The sequence below is a fragment of the Atractosteus spatula genome, chromosome 8 (assembly GCF_055471065.1).
Source record: "Atractosteus spatula isolate fAtrSpa1 chromosome 8, fAtrSpa1.hap1, whole genome shotgun sequence".
Taxonomy (NCBI): domain Eukaryota; kingdom Metazoa; phylum Chordata; class Actinopteri; order Semionotiformes; family Lepisosteidae; genus Atractosteus; species Atractosteus spatula.
The window spans coordinates 317,615-333,521 of NC_142713.1; the positions used below are offsets into that span (position 1 = coordinate 317,615).

Here is a 15,907-nt window from a genome sequence, read left to right on the forward strand (position 1 = left end):
ATGCAGAGACACAAGGAGTCTGGGCCTGAGAAGAGCTTCACTGTGAGGAAAACGGACATTTCCAGAGAGCACTGACTCAGACAGCCGCATTCCTCTTTCAGCCCAGTGGCTATTCCTGATGATCCTCGTCTCTCTGCTCCTCCTGAGGAGTCACGTGCAGCAGCAGGAGTCTGTTTCAAACTCCCTCAAGCCTGGTGAGGAGTAGGACCCCAGGCCAGAGTCAGACCAGCTGTTTCACACCGCTGGGCACCTGAGTGTGTGATGCAGCTGTGAAGTCATGGAAAAAAGTAAACACAGGTTTGTCTTGTTCTATTCACACGTGTGCTAAATCAAGACCAGGCATCAGTGTGTTTTGCTAGCTGCCTGTAAGCGAGTAAGAGGAGCGCGCTGGTGCTCAGTACTTTCCAACCACAAACACACTAAGCTTCATTCAAAGAGGTCGCCTGGAAGTCATCTCAGAGAGGTAGCTTAGAAAGTGACGAGGAGCCCCTTGTCTGTCCCCCTCCTGAGACTGTCCCTCCTGTCCTCCCAGCCCTTCAGACGAAGACCCTGCAGCTGTGTCGATGTCCCTCAGCGGTGCTGCGTCCTCCCTCATGCCGTCAGAAAACAGGGTACCAGCTTCAACAACAGGGCTGGGCAGCATGTTCGACACCCCCACCCCCCTCTTTGTACAGTAGTGCCTCCTGTCCTGACTGGAGGAGCTCATCCAGCTGTGTCTGGTGAGAAGCCAGAATATTGGGTTCAACAACAGGGCTGGGCAGCTTGTTCCATACCCCCAGCACTCTCTGTGTACAGTAGTGCCTCCTGTCCTGACTGGAGGAGCTCATCCAGCTGTGTCTGGTGAGAAGGCAGAATATTGGCTTCAACAACAGGGTTCGGCGGCTTGTTCCACCCCCCCACCCACAGAGTTCCTGCGGAGCTCAGAACCCCCTCAGGAAACCTCGTGCTCCATCCCTTGCAGGATTTGTCTGTACAGCGACCGTTCTCTGTTGTTCTTGCAACCATTAACCCACTAAATGTCAGCAGACATGTCACAGGAAGTAAGACGAAGTAACCCATTAAACCACTTTAATGTCACCGGAAGAAAGAGAGCAGAAGCCCAGGTAAGTGGCCAGTGCTGAGGTGGGGGTTTCCTGCCGGGGGGCTATTTAACAGCCTCTGTTGAGCCCCTGCTAACAGACAGCTCCCTGCTGGGAAGAGGAGACTCAGACGGATCCCGGAGGAGCTGCAGGTAGGGAGCGTCCCGTCTCTGCGAGTGTCCGCGTGCTGCACAGAGCACCCCACCAGCACCACAGCCGAGAGAGAGACAGAGAGTCACTCCAGCAGTGAGAGTGAGACACTGGACTCTTCCGATGAGGTTTACGAACCCTGTGCAGGTCTCTGATGAGGCCCGAGGTGAACGAGTCCGAGAAGGGCCAGGCAGGGGAGCAGTCGATCCAGGTCATCCAGGCGTAGTCGAGTCCCGAGAGGAGAGCTAGGCTACCAATCCGAGAAGGGTGAGACGAAGGAGTGGTCGACAGGCACCAGTCGGGTAGGGGTCCGATAGGCGAGGTCCGAGAGAAGGTCATTGGTACTGAGAGCTCAGGAGGCGGAAAGCGCTGGTTTGGAGCGAGCTGAGGGTTTGAATAGGAAAGGGAAGGGTGTGGAATGCAGATTGAATAATTCGGGACAATTGGGTCTGGCTGTGCTCGTAACATGGACATCCTGCTGTATGTACTGGTGGGACAGTCTTCAGAAGAGCAGGAGACAGTCTTCAAAAGATCAGCACACAAAACAATGAAGTGCTGGGTGAGAACAGCCGAGCGGCTAAAGTTTTTACACCTTTTTATTCTCTGTAGTCTCAGTGTATTCCATAGCAGTTTGGTTTGTTTCAGTTTCAGGTCTTGTTGTTTGAAACTGGTTACTCCTTCTCTTACTAACCTCAGGAGAAGCAAACTAATTACAGGTATTTTCATTTTTCAGTTCTTATTGTTATATAGTTACAAAGATTTGTAGCCATACTGACATATACCAGCAATTATTTCACACAGAGCCCAGTATTATTAAGTGCTAACACTATAACTATAAACTACAGCTCTGAAAAACACAGCACTATGGCTGAGTGACAGAATAGACACTGACACTAACACTGCACTAAAGCCGTGTGACAGAATGAACACTGACACTGCACTACAGCTGAGTGACAGAATGGACACTGACACTGCACTACAGCTGGGTGACAGAATGGACACTGACACTGCACTACAGCTGAGTGACAGAATGAACACTAACACTGCACTACAGCTGAGTGACAGAATGGACACTGACACTGTACTACAGCTGGATGACAGAATGGACACTAACACTGCGCTACAGCTGAGTGACAGAATGGACACTGACACTGCACTACAGCTGAGTGACAGAATGGACACTGACACTAACACTGCACTACAGCAGGGTGACAGAATGGACACTGACACTGCACTACAGCTGAGTGACAGAATGGACACTGACACTGCACTACAGCTGAGTGACAGAATGGACACTGACACTAACACTGCACTACAGCTGGGTGACAGAATGGACACTGACACTGCACTACAGCTGAGTGACAGAATGGACACTGACACTGCATTAGAGGTGTGTGACAGAATGAACACTGACACTGCACTACAGCTGGGTGACGGAATGGACAATAACACTGCACTACAGCTGAGTGACAGAATGGACACTGACACTGCACTACAGCTGAGTGACAGAATGGACACTGACACTGCACTACAGCTGAGTGACAGAATGGACACTGACACTGCACTAAAGCTGTGTGACAGAATGAACACTAACACTGCACTACAGCTGAGTGACAGAATGAACACTAACACTGCACTACAGCTGGGTGACAGAATGGACACTGACACTAACACTGCACTACAGCCGTGTGACAGAATGAACACTAACACTGCACTACAGCTGGGTGACAGAATGGACACTGACACTAACACTGCACTACAGCTGGGTGACAGAATGGATACTAACACTGCACTACAGCTGAGTGACAGAATGGACACTGACACTGCACTACAGCTGAGTGACAGAATGGACACTGACACCGCACTAAAGCTGTGTGACAGAATGAACACTGACACTGCACTACAGCTGAGTGACAGAATGGACACTGACACTGCACTACAGCTGAGTGACAGAATGGACACTGACACTGCACTACAGCTGGGTGACAGAATGAACACTGACACTGACACTGCACTAAAGCCGTGTGACAGAATGAACACTAACACTGCACTACAGCTGAGTGACAGAATGGACACTGACACTGCACTACAGCTGAGTGACAGAATGGACACTGACACTGCACTACAGCTGGGTGACAGAATGGACACTGACACTAACACTGCACTACAGCCGTTTGACAGAATGAACACTAACACTGCACTACAGCTGGGTGACAGAATGGACACTGACACTAACACTGCACTACAGCTGGGTGACAGAATGGACACTGACACTGCACTACACCTGAGTGACAGAATGGACACTGACACTGCACTACAGCTGTGTTACAGAATGGACACTGACACTGCACTACAGCTGAGTGACAGAATGGACACTGACACCGCACTAAAGCTGAGTGACAGAATGGACACTGACACTGCACTACAGCTGAGTGACAGAATGGACACTGACACCGCACTAAAGCTGTGTGACAGAATGAACACTAACACTGCACTACAGCTGAGTGACAGAATGGACACTGACACTGCACTACAGCTGGGTGACAGAATGGACACTGACACTGACACTGCACTAAAGCCGTGTGACAGAATGAACACTAACACTGCACTACAGCTGAGTGACAGAATGGACACTGACACTGCACTACAGCTGAGTGACAGAATGGACACTGACACTGCACTACAGCTGGGTGACAGAATGGACACTGACACTAACACTGCACTACAGCCGTTTGACAGAATGAACACTAACACTGCACTACAGCTGGGTGACAGAATGGACACTGACACTAACACTGCACTACAGCTGGGTGACAGAATGGACACTGACACTGCACTACACCTGAGTGACAGAATGGACACTGACACTGCACTACAGCTGTGTTACAGAATGGACACTGACACTGCATTACAGGTGTGTGACAGAATGAACACTGACACTGCACTACAGCTGGGTGACGGAATGGACACTAACACTGCACTACAGCTGGGTGACAGAATGGACACTGACACTAGCACTGCACTACAGTTGAGTGACAGGATGGACACTGACACTAGCACTGCACTACAGGTGTGTGACAGAATGAACACTGACACTGCACTACAGCTGAGTGACAGAATGGACACTGACACTGCATTACAGGCGTGTGACAGAATGAACATTAACACTGCACTACAGCTGGGTGACAGAACAGACACTGACACTAGCACTGCACTACAGCTGAGTGACAGAATGGACACTGACACTGCACTAAAGCCGTGTGACAGAATGGACACTGACACTGCTCTACAGCTGTGTGACAGAATGAACACTGACACTGCACTTCAACTGGGTGATGGAATGGACACTGACACTGCACTACAGGTGTTTGACAGAATGGACACTGACACTGCACTACAGCTGAGTGACAGAATGGACATTGACACTTCACTACAGCTGTGTTACAGAATAGACACTGACACTAGCCCTGCACTACAGCTGTGTGACAGAATGGACACTGACACTGCACTACAGCTGAGTGACAGAATGGACACTGACACTGCACTACAGCTGAGTGACAGAATGGACATTGACACTTCACTACAGCTGTGTTACAGAATAGACACTGACACTAGCCCTGCACTACAGCTGTGTGACAGAATGGACACTGACACTGCACTACAGCTGAGTGACAGAATGGACACTGACACTGCACTACAGCTGAGTGACAGAATGGACATTGACACTTCACTACAGCTGTGTTACAGAATAGAAACTGACACTAGCCCTGCACTAAAGCAGTGTGACAGAATGGACCATGACACTGACACTGCTCTACAGCTGGGTGACAGAATGAACACTGGCACTGCACTACAGCTGTGTGACAGAATGAACACTGACACTGCACTACAGCTGGGTGACGGAATGGACACTGCACTACAGGTGTGTGACAGAATGAACACTGACACTGCACTACAGCTGTGTGACAGAAAGAACACTAACACTGCACTACAGCTGAGTGACAGAATGGACACTAACACTGCGCTACAGCTGAGTGACAGAATGGACACTAACACTGCGCTACAGCTGGGTGACAGAATACAGAATGTGATTACGTTGTACATCACCCCCTGTCTGCTCTGGACTGAATTCCCGCTCTGTCCTCTCTTCTCCAGTGAAAACTTCACTCATTAGCCATGCTGCTGCTCCCACTCCTGCAGGCTGGCCTGTGCCTCCTTCTCCTGGCGCAGGCTGAGGTTCTGAAAGGCACCTTCAAGAACAAGCCCTGCTCGCAGTTCTTCTTCAAAGGTCAGGAGGCCCGTGTTGGCATGCCTCACCACGCAGCCCGCATCTGCCAGCGGTACAATAACAGATACCACTTTGCCACGCTGTACGACAGACAGAAAAGGATTCCGGTTTACTCTGCGTATCTCTACAGGCCACAGGCTGGAGTGTGTGAGAGAGCAGACTGGTTTATAGAGCCCCAGGTACAAATCTGTTTCGCAACAACGGTATTATACAGTCTTCTGACTGTGCCCAGGACACATCATTTCATCCATTCAACTAAACAAACTGCTTTTTTATTCATTTTACAGTTGGCGGAGAACAAGAAGAGTTTTAAAGACATGCAAGATGAAATACTGACCAGTATTGATAGAAAGAAGCTTAAAGAGAGCCAGGCAGTTTCTGATGATTACACAACAAACAGCAGCAGATATGACCGAGGGCATCTGAACCCAAGTCTGCACCACGATGATTGCGATTCCAAGACTGCCACCTTCACCCTCACCAACATCGTGCCTCAGTTCAGGCAGCTGAACCAGGGCACGTGGAACAACTACGAGAACCGAACCATGAGAGACAAGAGTCAGGGGTGCACAGTAACTTACGCCCTTGTTGGCGCCGTCCCTGGCAACCAAAAAGTGGGCAATGACCGGGTCACTGTGCCCAGCCACATCTGGGCAGCTGCCTGCTGTCAGCTCAATAAGAATAAGCTGAGGTCCTGGGCAGCCATTGCAACCAATGATGAAAATGAAACCAAAGTTACCACTGTGGGTGAGCTGGAGAACACACTCAAAAAGATCTATAAAGTGGGGGTCACACTTTTCCATCCTGAGTGCCCCAGAAATTAATCAGGAACACAGCATGCCCAGCAAAGCGCCATCTTCCCTTCCTCCACCAGAGGGAGCCGGATCCCAAACCCCCCCACACCCCCCGGTGCTCTCAGCAGGCTGATAGATTTCACGCTGGCAGAGCTCAGACCGGTGTGGCGCTGAAATCGAATTAAGTCCACAGGTCTAATATACGAGCCAGCTTTCCTGCCCCATCAGGCCCGTGCAGTGCAAGAGCCCAGCAGCTGGGGAGCCGAGAGGCGGACTGCACTGCTGTGCCCCTGGTCTCTCTCTCCTGGTGGTGTTCAGTGTCCCTGCTGTCAGAGACCTGTTGTCTTCACGGTACCTGTGCTGTACTCCTTCCTCGCCTGTCGCTAAATAAAGCTGAAGTTGCATCACAGGCTGCTGGTGTGAGACTGGTCATTTCCTCGGACTCGTCCCACCAGGACAAGTCACCCCGGGGCTGCAGTCCGTGTGTCAGGGCAGTGTCAGCCAGCAGCAGGACCGCAGGGAGACGAGGAGGAGGAGACCTTCTGCTGACCCCAGTATTCATTCACGATTCATTATCGATTCCACGGTAGCGCTCATCATTCATCCATTTTCAACAGCGTCTTCCAGTCCAGGGCCATGCCAAGCCACAGACACAAGGCAGGTTGAGAAACGCTTCACAGGACCATTTTCCTGAGTCAGTGGAACCATTCTGATTAGCTATGTGTGTTATATGTGATTAATATTATTCTATTACTACCTTAAAGGAGAGTATCTGCATTTATTTGAATGTATTTATATTTGGTCTTTAAGTTCCCTCCAGTTTAGCACATAAACTACTTTCCACTGGAGCTCCTGAAGTAGCTCAGCTTGGTTCAGACAGGTCTTAGCAGCCTGTGTCTACTATGAGCTCTGCTGACCCAGTCAGATCTCCAGGTTCAGCAGTGTCCCTCCTGCACACTCTCTGGAGTGGACTGGACTCGACTGGACTGGGCTCTGCTGACCCAGTCAGATCTCCAGGTTCAACTGGACTGGACTGGACTGGACTGGACTGAGCTCTGCCGAACCAGTCGGATCCCTCTCCCACTAGCACCAGGGTCATTATTAACAATAAAACCTTTGCAAACTGGTTTCACGGCCAAAGAAATGCTTTCTGAAGTGGTCGAAAAGGACGAAAATAATTCCATTGGTTTCAACGGAAGACAACGTCGGGCCGCGAGCTGCGTGTGAACGAGAGTAGCTGTCGTGTCCCCTGATTCCGGAGTCCGGAGAGCTCAGCGGCCTGGTGTTCACACACGACAGAGGGGCCCACCTCTACCCCAGCTGTGGCAGGGAGAGGGAACAGTCTGACCCCACCATGAAGCCAGCATACAGGGGCTCTGAGAACGTGGTCTGGACTCTGTGGAGGAGGGACATGGTTTCAGGGGCGCTGTACAGGGACCACAGTCGTTGATAAAAGCTCAGGGCCGTGGAGACGCTGTAAAACGACAGAGTTCCGGCCCTGTGGTCCACATACACCCCTATCCTGGAGGAGGGAGGGGCAGCTACTGCAGTTTTCTCCTTATTGTGCCAGAAGGAGCAGCTGGACCCGGAGCAGCACAGACTCCAGGACTGGTCGTTGTGTCCGAGATGGCTGGGAACATTCCGTCCCTTCCTGCTGATTCCCCTATACATGACTCCGATAGCCACACACCCCCCACTCCACTCCACCTCCCAGTAACAGCGAGTCCCAGACAGCCCCTCTCTGCACAGCACCTGCTGCCAGTGGTCGAATCTCTCGGGGTGATCGGGGTACTGCTGGGGCTCCCTGCTCCAGGTCACCCTCCTGTTCCCCTCAGACAGACAGAGGTGTCTGTGCGCTGTGTTGGGGTCCAGTGTGAGCTGACAGGCATCTGATTGGAGAGAAGAGGACGGTCAGAGGACAGACAGGCAGAGGAGACCAATCCCTGAGCAGATCTCCACTGGGGTCCCGCCCCCCACAGCCCAGTAAGATACACACTGGGGTTTCTGATTGGAGAGAAGAGGACAGTCAGAGGACAGACAGGCAGAACAGACCAATCCCTGAGCAGATCTCCACTAGAGTCCCGGCCCCACAGCCCAGTAAGATACACACTGGGGTTTCTGATTGATGGAACAGACAGAGACAAACATAAGTCCACCCCCAACACAAACACACAGGAACACACAGCCCATTCAGGTGTTTTTTTATCATCATGTGGTCTGAAAGTAACTGTCCACCGAAGCTCCTCTAACTGTGCCTGTTACGTCCCAGTGTGTGGTCTGTGTGTGTTTGTTGTGATGTTCCACACTGCTGACTTTGATTGTTCTCCCTCCCCCATTGGCCCACCATCACACTGTTGTTTCTGTGTGACATCATCTTCAATCAGCTTCTCAGCCAATCAGAGTGCATCTTATTCACTATATAAGATGGAGGCTTTCAGAAGGAAGAGCCCTTTTGTTTGACTTGGGTCCTGCTTGGCTTCGCTTTGCTGTTGGTTTGTGTGTGTTTTTGTATCGCTTTGGCTTTGTTGTTTTGTTAATTTCTGTTTGTCTCTTTGTCCTTTTGTTTGTTTATCCTTATTTAGCAATTCCCTTGCCCAGTCGTATTGTATCAGCGTCTGTGTTCTGCTGTGCCCTTCTGTGTAGAGGGTTAGTTCAGGTTGTTGGGTACATTCCACACACACGTAGTTGATTCTTGTGTCGGTCACACTAGTTCAGTAGGGGTGAGTGCCGTTTGTCTTGTGTGGTTTTGGGGAGTCAGTGGAGGTGAGCTAGGGTGTTGAAGACGCTGAAGACCGAGTGTTTCAGGTTTTCTTCTGTAGTCAGGTCAGCTTTCCCTCACTGTCCTGGCCAGCTCCATTTTGTGTGTGATTTTCTTTTCTGTGGCACCACTCTAGTTCCCTACTGTGTGTTATTGTGTCCTATTTCACACCAGTCACTCATTCACCTTAAAACCATCACTTTTTGCACCAACCCTCGTTCTCACGCCTCCTAGTCTCTCACCAGAGCACACCTGCATCCAAAAATTATCCTAAATGTTATACCCCTTTACCCCTAGACACTTGGGGTTGTAACAGTGCCACCCTGTGCTGTGCGTCTCTAACGGTGCCCTCGGTGTGCTGTGTGTCTCTAACTGTGCTGTCAGTGTGCCCTCGCTGTGCTGTGCGTCTCTAACGGTGCCCTCGCTGTGCTGTGCGTCTCGAGCTGTGCTGTCAGTGTGCCCTCGGTGTGCTGTGCGTCTCTAACGGTGCCCTCGGTGTGCTGTGTGTCTCTAACGGTGCTGTCAGTGTGCCCTCGGTGTGCTGTGCGTCTCTAACGGTGCCCTCGGTGTGCTGTGTGTCTCGAGCTGTGCTGTCAGTGTGCCCTCGGTGTGCTGTGTGTCTCGAGCTGTGCTGTCAGTGTGCCCTCGGTGTGCTGTGCGTCTCTAACGGTGCCCTCGGTGTGCTGTGCGTCTCTAACTGTGCTGTCAGTGTGCCCTCGGTGTGCTGTGCGTCTCTAACGGTGCCCTCGGTGTGCTGTGCGTCTCTAACGGTGCCCTCGGTGTGCTGTGCGTCTCTAACGGTGCTGTCAGTGTGCCCTCGGTGTGCTGTGTGTCTCTAACGGTGCTGTCAGTGTGCCCTCGGTGTGCTGCGTCTCTCTAACGGTGCTCTCGGTGTGCTGTGCGTCTCTAACGGTGCTGTCAGTGTGCCCTCGGTGTGCTGTGTGTCTCTAACGGTGCTCTCGGTGTGCTGTGTGTCTCTAACGGTGCTGTCAGTGTGCCCTCGGTGTGCTGTGTGTCTCTAACGGTGCTGTCAGTGTGCCCTCGGTGTGCTGTGCGTCTCTAACGGTGCCCTCGGTGTGCTGTGTGTCTCTAACGGTGCTGTCAGTGTGCCCTCGGTGTGCTGTGCGTCTCTAACGGTGCTGTCAGTGTGCCCTCGGTGTGCTGTGCGTCTCTAACGGTGCTGCTCTGTGAAGCAGGACTCACGTTTCAGGAACTCCTCTCTCCCTGGGGGTGCTGGAGGCTTCGGCTGGGGGATCTTAACTTCACCGGGAGAGAGAGAGGAAAGGGATCTCATTAGAGGGTGGACTCGGGGCACAGAGAGAAATGCTGCCCCCTGGTGGGGGAGTGTGGCACTGCTGGGCCCAGAGCTGGGCGGTGAGGAAGGGTGGGTGAGGGTCTGTCTTGTACAGCCTGTGCTCCTGCAGGCCGGGGTAGCTGAGTCTGACCCAGAACTCGGCGTCTTGACAGGATTATCGAGTGTTTCAGTCAGAGTAAGTCGGGCAGCAGCAGCCTGGCTGAGAGCTGACCTCCTGGCCAGAGGGGAGCAGGCTGGGACCCCCTGTGGAGGGGCAGAGGGGCAGAGGGGCAGGAGACGTGTGTGAGGGAGAGGAGGAATCACGTACAGGAAGTACAGTGTTTCTGGTGAGGAAAAGTCAGGAGTGATTGCAGATTACTGACAGCTGTGGCTAGTTGAACTCGACTCCTGAACGTTCGTTATGAACCCCATTAAAGCACCAGACGAAAGGAGAGGCCCTCCGCCCACCTGCGTCTGCGATCCTGACGAGCCTCTGCCTGCAGAGGTCCTCGGTGAGCTCCTTCAGCTCCGAAACCAGGCGCCGGACCGCCCCAAACGTGCTCTCCGCGCTCACGGGTGCCTTCCTGGAGACTCCGGGCCAGAGAGAGGAGAGGGCCTGGAACGTCTGCAGCGAGAGCGAGAGAGAGAGGAGTTTCCAGTCAAACACACTGGGCTCCAGCACACATTCCTGGGGAGAAGCCAGGAGCAGCTCCATTGGAGAACTGTGTGAGAGACTCCCTTCTGGACTGCAGAGAGTCCCAGAGCAGTGCTGTTACCTGGAGGAAATGGATGTGATCCTCTGTGTGTGAGAGCTGGCTCAGCTCAGCGTCTCTCCTCCTCAGCTCGGCGATCTCCTGCTCCAGCTCCTCGACATGGCGCTCGGTCTGACCCACCGCCTCCCTCTCGCCGGCCTCGATCTGCTCCTTCACCTGGGAGCCGAGCCTCAGGACCGAGCGGACCAGCTCGTTAAAGACCCGCTCGCTGTCCTCCACTGCCCTCCGCGCCGAGCTCTGAGGGAGGACATGGGCCATCGGTACCAAGGCACTGAGACGCTGAGACGAACTGCCTGATTCGAGGTTCTGACAGCAGCGTCTCTAGATTCGCAGAGGCTCAGACGGGACGGGTCAGTTTGTCGGGTCAGTCCTCTGGGTCAGGTCGGTACTGCGTCGGGGGACGTCTCAGTCAAGCCTGATCGCTGCTCTACCTGCTGTTGGTATACAAACGGCTTTGCGATCAATAACAATAAATAACTGATTCTCTTCTTTGTAATTCATCGTGCCAGCCCGCCCCCTCTGTGATTCTGAGTGAGGAGACACTCAAACCTCATTCTACTGCTTCTTCACGCCTGAAGAAGACTCCACAGCCGAAACCTGTTTCCTTTCCTCTCTTTTCCGCAGGGAATAAACCCTTACTTGTTCCTTTGCAGCCTACGCATGCTGACGCAGCTACCTGCTTGAACTACATTCTACTGTGTGTGGTATTTTCTCAGGGTACTGGTGTGTCCAGTGTCCAGCTGTGGGAATGTGTGTCAGTGTGTCCACTCCTCTGGTCAATACCCACTCTGAGTGAGTCCACAGCCTGTCTCAGCTCCTGCAGCTCCTTCTCTCTCTCCTGGAGTCTCTGCTGGGTTTGTCTCTGTGTCGCCCCCAGCTGCTTCTGTGGAGAAACACAGACACTCAGGATGTATCTGCTGTGGGTTCTCTCTGTACAACTTACACATGTCAGATCTACGCAAGAACATTACTGAGGGGACAAAGGAGTGGAGGCCGTTTAGGCAGACAGGCAGACTACCCGTCTGGCTTTAGCAGCTAATTGATCTGAGTTTCTCATCCAGCCTCTTCTTGAAAAACAACATGGCTGGGCAGCTTGTTCCACACCCCCACCCCCCCTCTGTGTACAGTAGTGCCTCCTGTCTTGACTGGAGGAGCTCACCCAGCTGTGTCTGGAGAGAAGCCAGGGTATCGGCTTCAGGCAACATGGCCGGGCAGCTCGTTCTTTACACAGAGAGTGGTGGGGGTGTGGAAGTGCCTCCTGCTCTTAGTTCAAGTTTCCACTCGTGTGCCTGGGTCTTGTGCTCCAGGGTTGTGAATCAGGTACACAAACGCAGTGCAGCCGTGCGTGGAGGCTTTGACAACGAGCCGCACACAGAGGCGCTGCTCCGTGTGACCCCACTGCTTCGTCAGGGTGTCACTGCTATGCCTGATCGCCCCGGAGAGAGAGCTCTTAAGACGGCACTTCTTTAATGAAGAGAGATAACGAGCCTGCCGGAGCCAGGAGGAAAGAGAGACAGGGATCCAGTGAGGAGCTGAGGGAGATGGAGAATCGGGAACCGGCTGGAGAGACGGGGTGAGAGGAGAGAAGACAGACCAGACGCCATGCTGGTTTCCCTGAGAGAGAAAAGTGTCTCAGGTGTGAAGGAGGAGGGCTTCAAGAAAAAACACAAAGAACTGATTTCTACAGGAAAATCGATCGATTCTCACGCGAAACCCAGCAGCTGGAGCTTTTATCCTCTCAATCCGAAAGCCTTCCCAATTCTAGGAATGCTACAGACATCATTTCGGCTTCTGCATCCCAGGACTGCCTTTCTCCAGGCTGCTGAACAAATCTGGGTGCCTTTTGCCTAAATGTCTACAACTGAGCCTCTCACAAAGTGTCACACTTCAGTTTTCCCAATTAATTTTAGATTTTAGAGAAAGGAGAAGGAATCTACAGTAATGATCCGGTGCCTTAAGGCACAATGTAAAAAGCAGCAGGTTTCCACAAGGCTGGAAAACAAATGGATCCTACTGAACACCTTGTTCTAACAAACGCTTCAAGTCCTCACCTGTTTCTCAGCTCTTTCAGTCTCAGTGGACACGGTGTCGTGGCTTCTGTGGTCTTTGTCTGAGCACAGCAGACAGACGCAGGTCTGGTCCGTCCGGCAGTAAACCTCGCGCAGTTTCTGATGATCTGGACAGATCTCCTGCAGGTGTCTGCTGACAGAGGTCAGTCTGTGCTTCTTGAAGGCAGGAGCTTCATAGTGAGGCTGGAGGTGAGTCTGACAATAAGAGGCCAGACACACCAGACAGGACTTCACAGCTCTCATCTTCCTCCTGGAGCAGAAATCACACAGCACATCTCCGGGGCCAGCAGGACTGTGAGCAGGAGGAGGAAGAGGAGTACTGGAGCCTCTCTTCCTCAGTTTCTCCACCACTTCAGCCAGCAGGGTGTTTCTGCCCAGAACAGGCCTTGGGGTGAAGGTCTGTCTGCACTGGGGGCAGCTGTAGACTCCAGTCCGATCATCCTGATCCCAGTGACTCTTAATACAGCCCATACAGTAACTGTGTCCACAGGGAAGAGACACTGGATCCTTCAGAGTATCCAGACACACGGAGCAGCTGAACTGGTCCTGAGCCACTGAGACATTAGCTTCTGCCATTTTACTGCCCAGAGCCGGAGAGCGACTGGGAGGCGGTTTGAAAGAAAATATGTGCCTGTGTGTAACTTCCTGGAGCAGCCCAGAGCTTCAGGAAGTGGGAGTTTTGGACAGAGTTCAGGAGCTGCTTGGAAAACGTGGAGCGGAATGCGAGAGGAGTCCCAGCTGGATCGCGAGAGAGAGGCAGAGCGGGACAGGGTTTTTATCACAAGGTCTTGCCAGCAATCCCTTGCTCCCTGCTCCTCCGGAGTTCTGCCACCTGGATTGAAATCTCTGAGACGCTGGATTGTTTTCAACCACAGGGGCGTGTCCGGCTGTAGGGTATTCCTCCTGTCCTGAATGGGAACATTGAATCTGACCGGACGTGTGTGTCAATGGAGAGCACGGCACTGGGGAGGCAAGGGCATATCGGGGCGATGGGGGGTGTCCCCAAAACTCATCTGTTTAGATGCGTGTCTCTCTCCCTCGTGCTCAGTACAGTTCAAACATTTACTTAACATCCTGTGCCAATGTAACAACATTATTAGAAGAGAAATCATCCGGATGAATTCATGTTGCACTAACTTGACTTCTCAGCTGGACCACAGTGGAATGATCTCATTTTTTCTCTTAAATACAAACGCAGGCCGACACAGTGTGTTGGTGTGACTTATTGGAGCCGCGCAGTTCCTGCTGCGGAGTGTCAGCCAGGGGCTAGCTGTCTGTCAGACCGCTGCCCGCAGAGGTGGGTGACCCCAGCCTGCGCCAGGACTGCAGCTCTGCAGCGCCACCTACAGGACGTACCTTCCCAAGCTCTCAGCTTCATCACTGGGCACTTTGAAATCACGCAGCAGAATAAGAGAATTAACAATCGGCAATAATTACAGTTTGATTAGGTAATGTATAAAAATAAAATTTAAATTGAAATCTTTTTCGTGTTCATTGCAGGAAGCTCAGGGGAGAGGTCATAGAAGGTCGATAGACAACTTTAGGAGAATAGGGGTGGAGAAAACTACAAATCCCACGATTCCACACAGCAGTTGGACAGAGTACAATAAGAAATCATGAAAAACTACAGATCCCATGATGCCACACGGCAATCAGATGGCACAGTTAGAAATCATGGGACCCTTTTGACAGGATATAAGAACTGGGAGCAGAGGTGGGTAGGTGTAGGGAAGTCTTATGAATATTTAAAGAATAAACCTCTTCTGGCACAGGCCTCAATGACAGGTCTGACTGGCTCTTACTGCTTTCTTAATGCGTAACAGTTAACAAACTAAAAACTCCAGTAACAGGATAGTCAAGAGAATGCCAGTATGGGTCACTTGTTTGGTCTAAATTAAAAAGCTATTTACAACAACAGAGATGAAACAGTCAGAGTTCTGATTGTGACAAACGTTCAAAGAGGATATAGAGAATAGATTATTCTAATACAACCGCACTGTTAAAGTTTAAATATAATAGGACCCAAACTTAATAATAATAATATTAAATTATTATTAAGACCTTCATAATATTATTATTAGTGTATATATTTGTATATATAAATATATCTAATTAAATATAAGTATATATTTCTGGACTCTGCACTCAGAGCTCTTTACCAGTCATGGGGATCCCCTCCACCCCCACCTGGATGAAGCTCCAGTCTGCTCACACACCAGCTCTCAGTGGGAGGAGAGCAGAGTGATGGAGCCAGTTCAGAGAGGGGGGTTATTAGGAGGCCATGATGGGTAAAGGCCAGGGGGAAATTTGGGGTAACACCCCTACTCTTCTCGAGAGACACCCTGGGATTGTTAATGACCACAGAGAGTCAGGACCTCGGTTTTACGTCTCATCCGAAGGACGGCGCCTTTTTACAGTCTAGTGTCTTCATCACTATACTGGGGCATTAGGACCCACACAGACTGCAGGGTGAGCGCCCCCTGCTGGCCCCACTAACACCTCTCCCATGTCTCCCCTCCGAGTACTGTCCAGGGTCTCACTGCTGGGATCCAGTGGGCTGCTAGCTGGGAGCTGCAGGTGCTATGGCTGCTGGCAATAAAGAGATGATGTGGGTACACACTTCCCTGACTGGGAATCGAACCCGGACCCCTAGACCACCAGGGAGGCCTTGGAATACCAAGTCACCCTGCTAGTGGCGAAAA

General features: G+C 51.8%; 2 protein-coding genes across 3 annotated transcripts; one reads left to right on the plus strand and one right to left on the minus strand.

The window, feature by feature from the left end:
• Window positions 1-1,146: 1,146 nt before the first annotated feature.
• LOC148828932 (endonuclease domain-containing 1 protein-like) lies at window positions 1,147-6,341 on the plus strand. Of its 2 annotated transcripts, none has more exons than XM_088922780.1 (3): window positions 1,147-1,231; window positions 5,385-5,696; window positions 5,805-6,341. In XM_088922780.1, the coding sequence occupies exons 2-3, from the start codon at window positions 5,406-5,408 to the stop codon at window positions 6,339-6,341; spliced, it is 828 nt and encodes a 275-aa protein (XP_088778906.1). In that variant the 5' UTR covers window positions 1,147-1,231; window positions 5,385-5,405. The 2 variants fall into 2 exon arrangements, with proteins under 2 accessions (XP_088778906.1, XP_088778907.1); XM_088922781.1 differs by lacking the exon at window positions 1,147-1,231 and adding an exon at window positions 1,872-1,945.
• Window positions 5,768-13,836, minus strand: LOC148828933 (E3 ubiquitin-protein ligase TRIM16-like). The gene is made up of 6 exons (XM_088922777.1): window positions 13,188-13,836; window positions 11,924-12,019; window positions 11,140-11,373; window positions 10,832-10,988; window positions 10,273-10,329; window positions 5,768-8,200 (listed from the first exon to the last, which is right to left on the minus strand). Exons 1-6 carry the CDS (start codon window positions 13,779-13,781, stop codon window positions 7,623-7,625), a joined length of 1,716 nt encoding a protein of 571 aa, XP_088778903.1. The 5' UTR covers window positions 13,782-13,836; the 3' UTR covers window positions 5,768-7,622.
• Window positions 13,837-15,907: the final 2,071 nt, after the last annotated feature.

Excerpts from the sequence above, each read along its gene's own strand:
- LOC148828932 (XM_088922780.1), top strand. The coding sequence starts at position 5,406 with ATGCTGCTGCTCCCACTCCTGCAGGCTGGCCTGTGCCTCCTTCTCCTG. Across the intron at positions 5,697-5,804 it reads ACTGGTTTATAGAGCCCCAG|TTGGCGGAGAACAAGAAGAG; the intron begins GTACAAATCTGT and ends TTCATTTTACAG.
- LOC148828933 (XM_088922777.1), bottom strand. The coding sequence starts at position 13,781 with ATGGCAGAAGCTAATGTCTCAGTGGCTCAGGACCAGTTCAGCTGCTCC. Across the intron at positions 10,989-11,139 it reads ATCACATCCATTTCCTCCAG|ACGTTCCAGGCCCTCTCCTC; the intron begins GTAACAGCACTG and ends CTCTCGCTGCAG. Across the intron at positions 10,330-10,831 it reads CGTCAGGATCGCAGACGCAG|TTAAGATCCCCCAGCCGAAG; the intron begins GTGGGCGGAGGG and ends CTCCCGGTGAAG.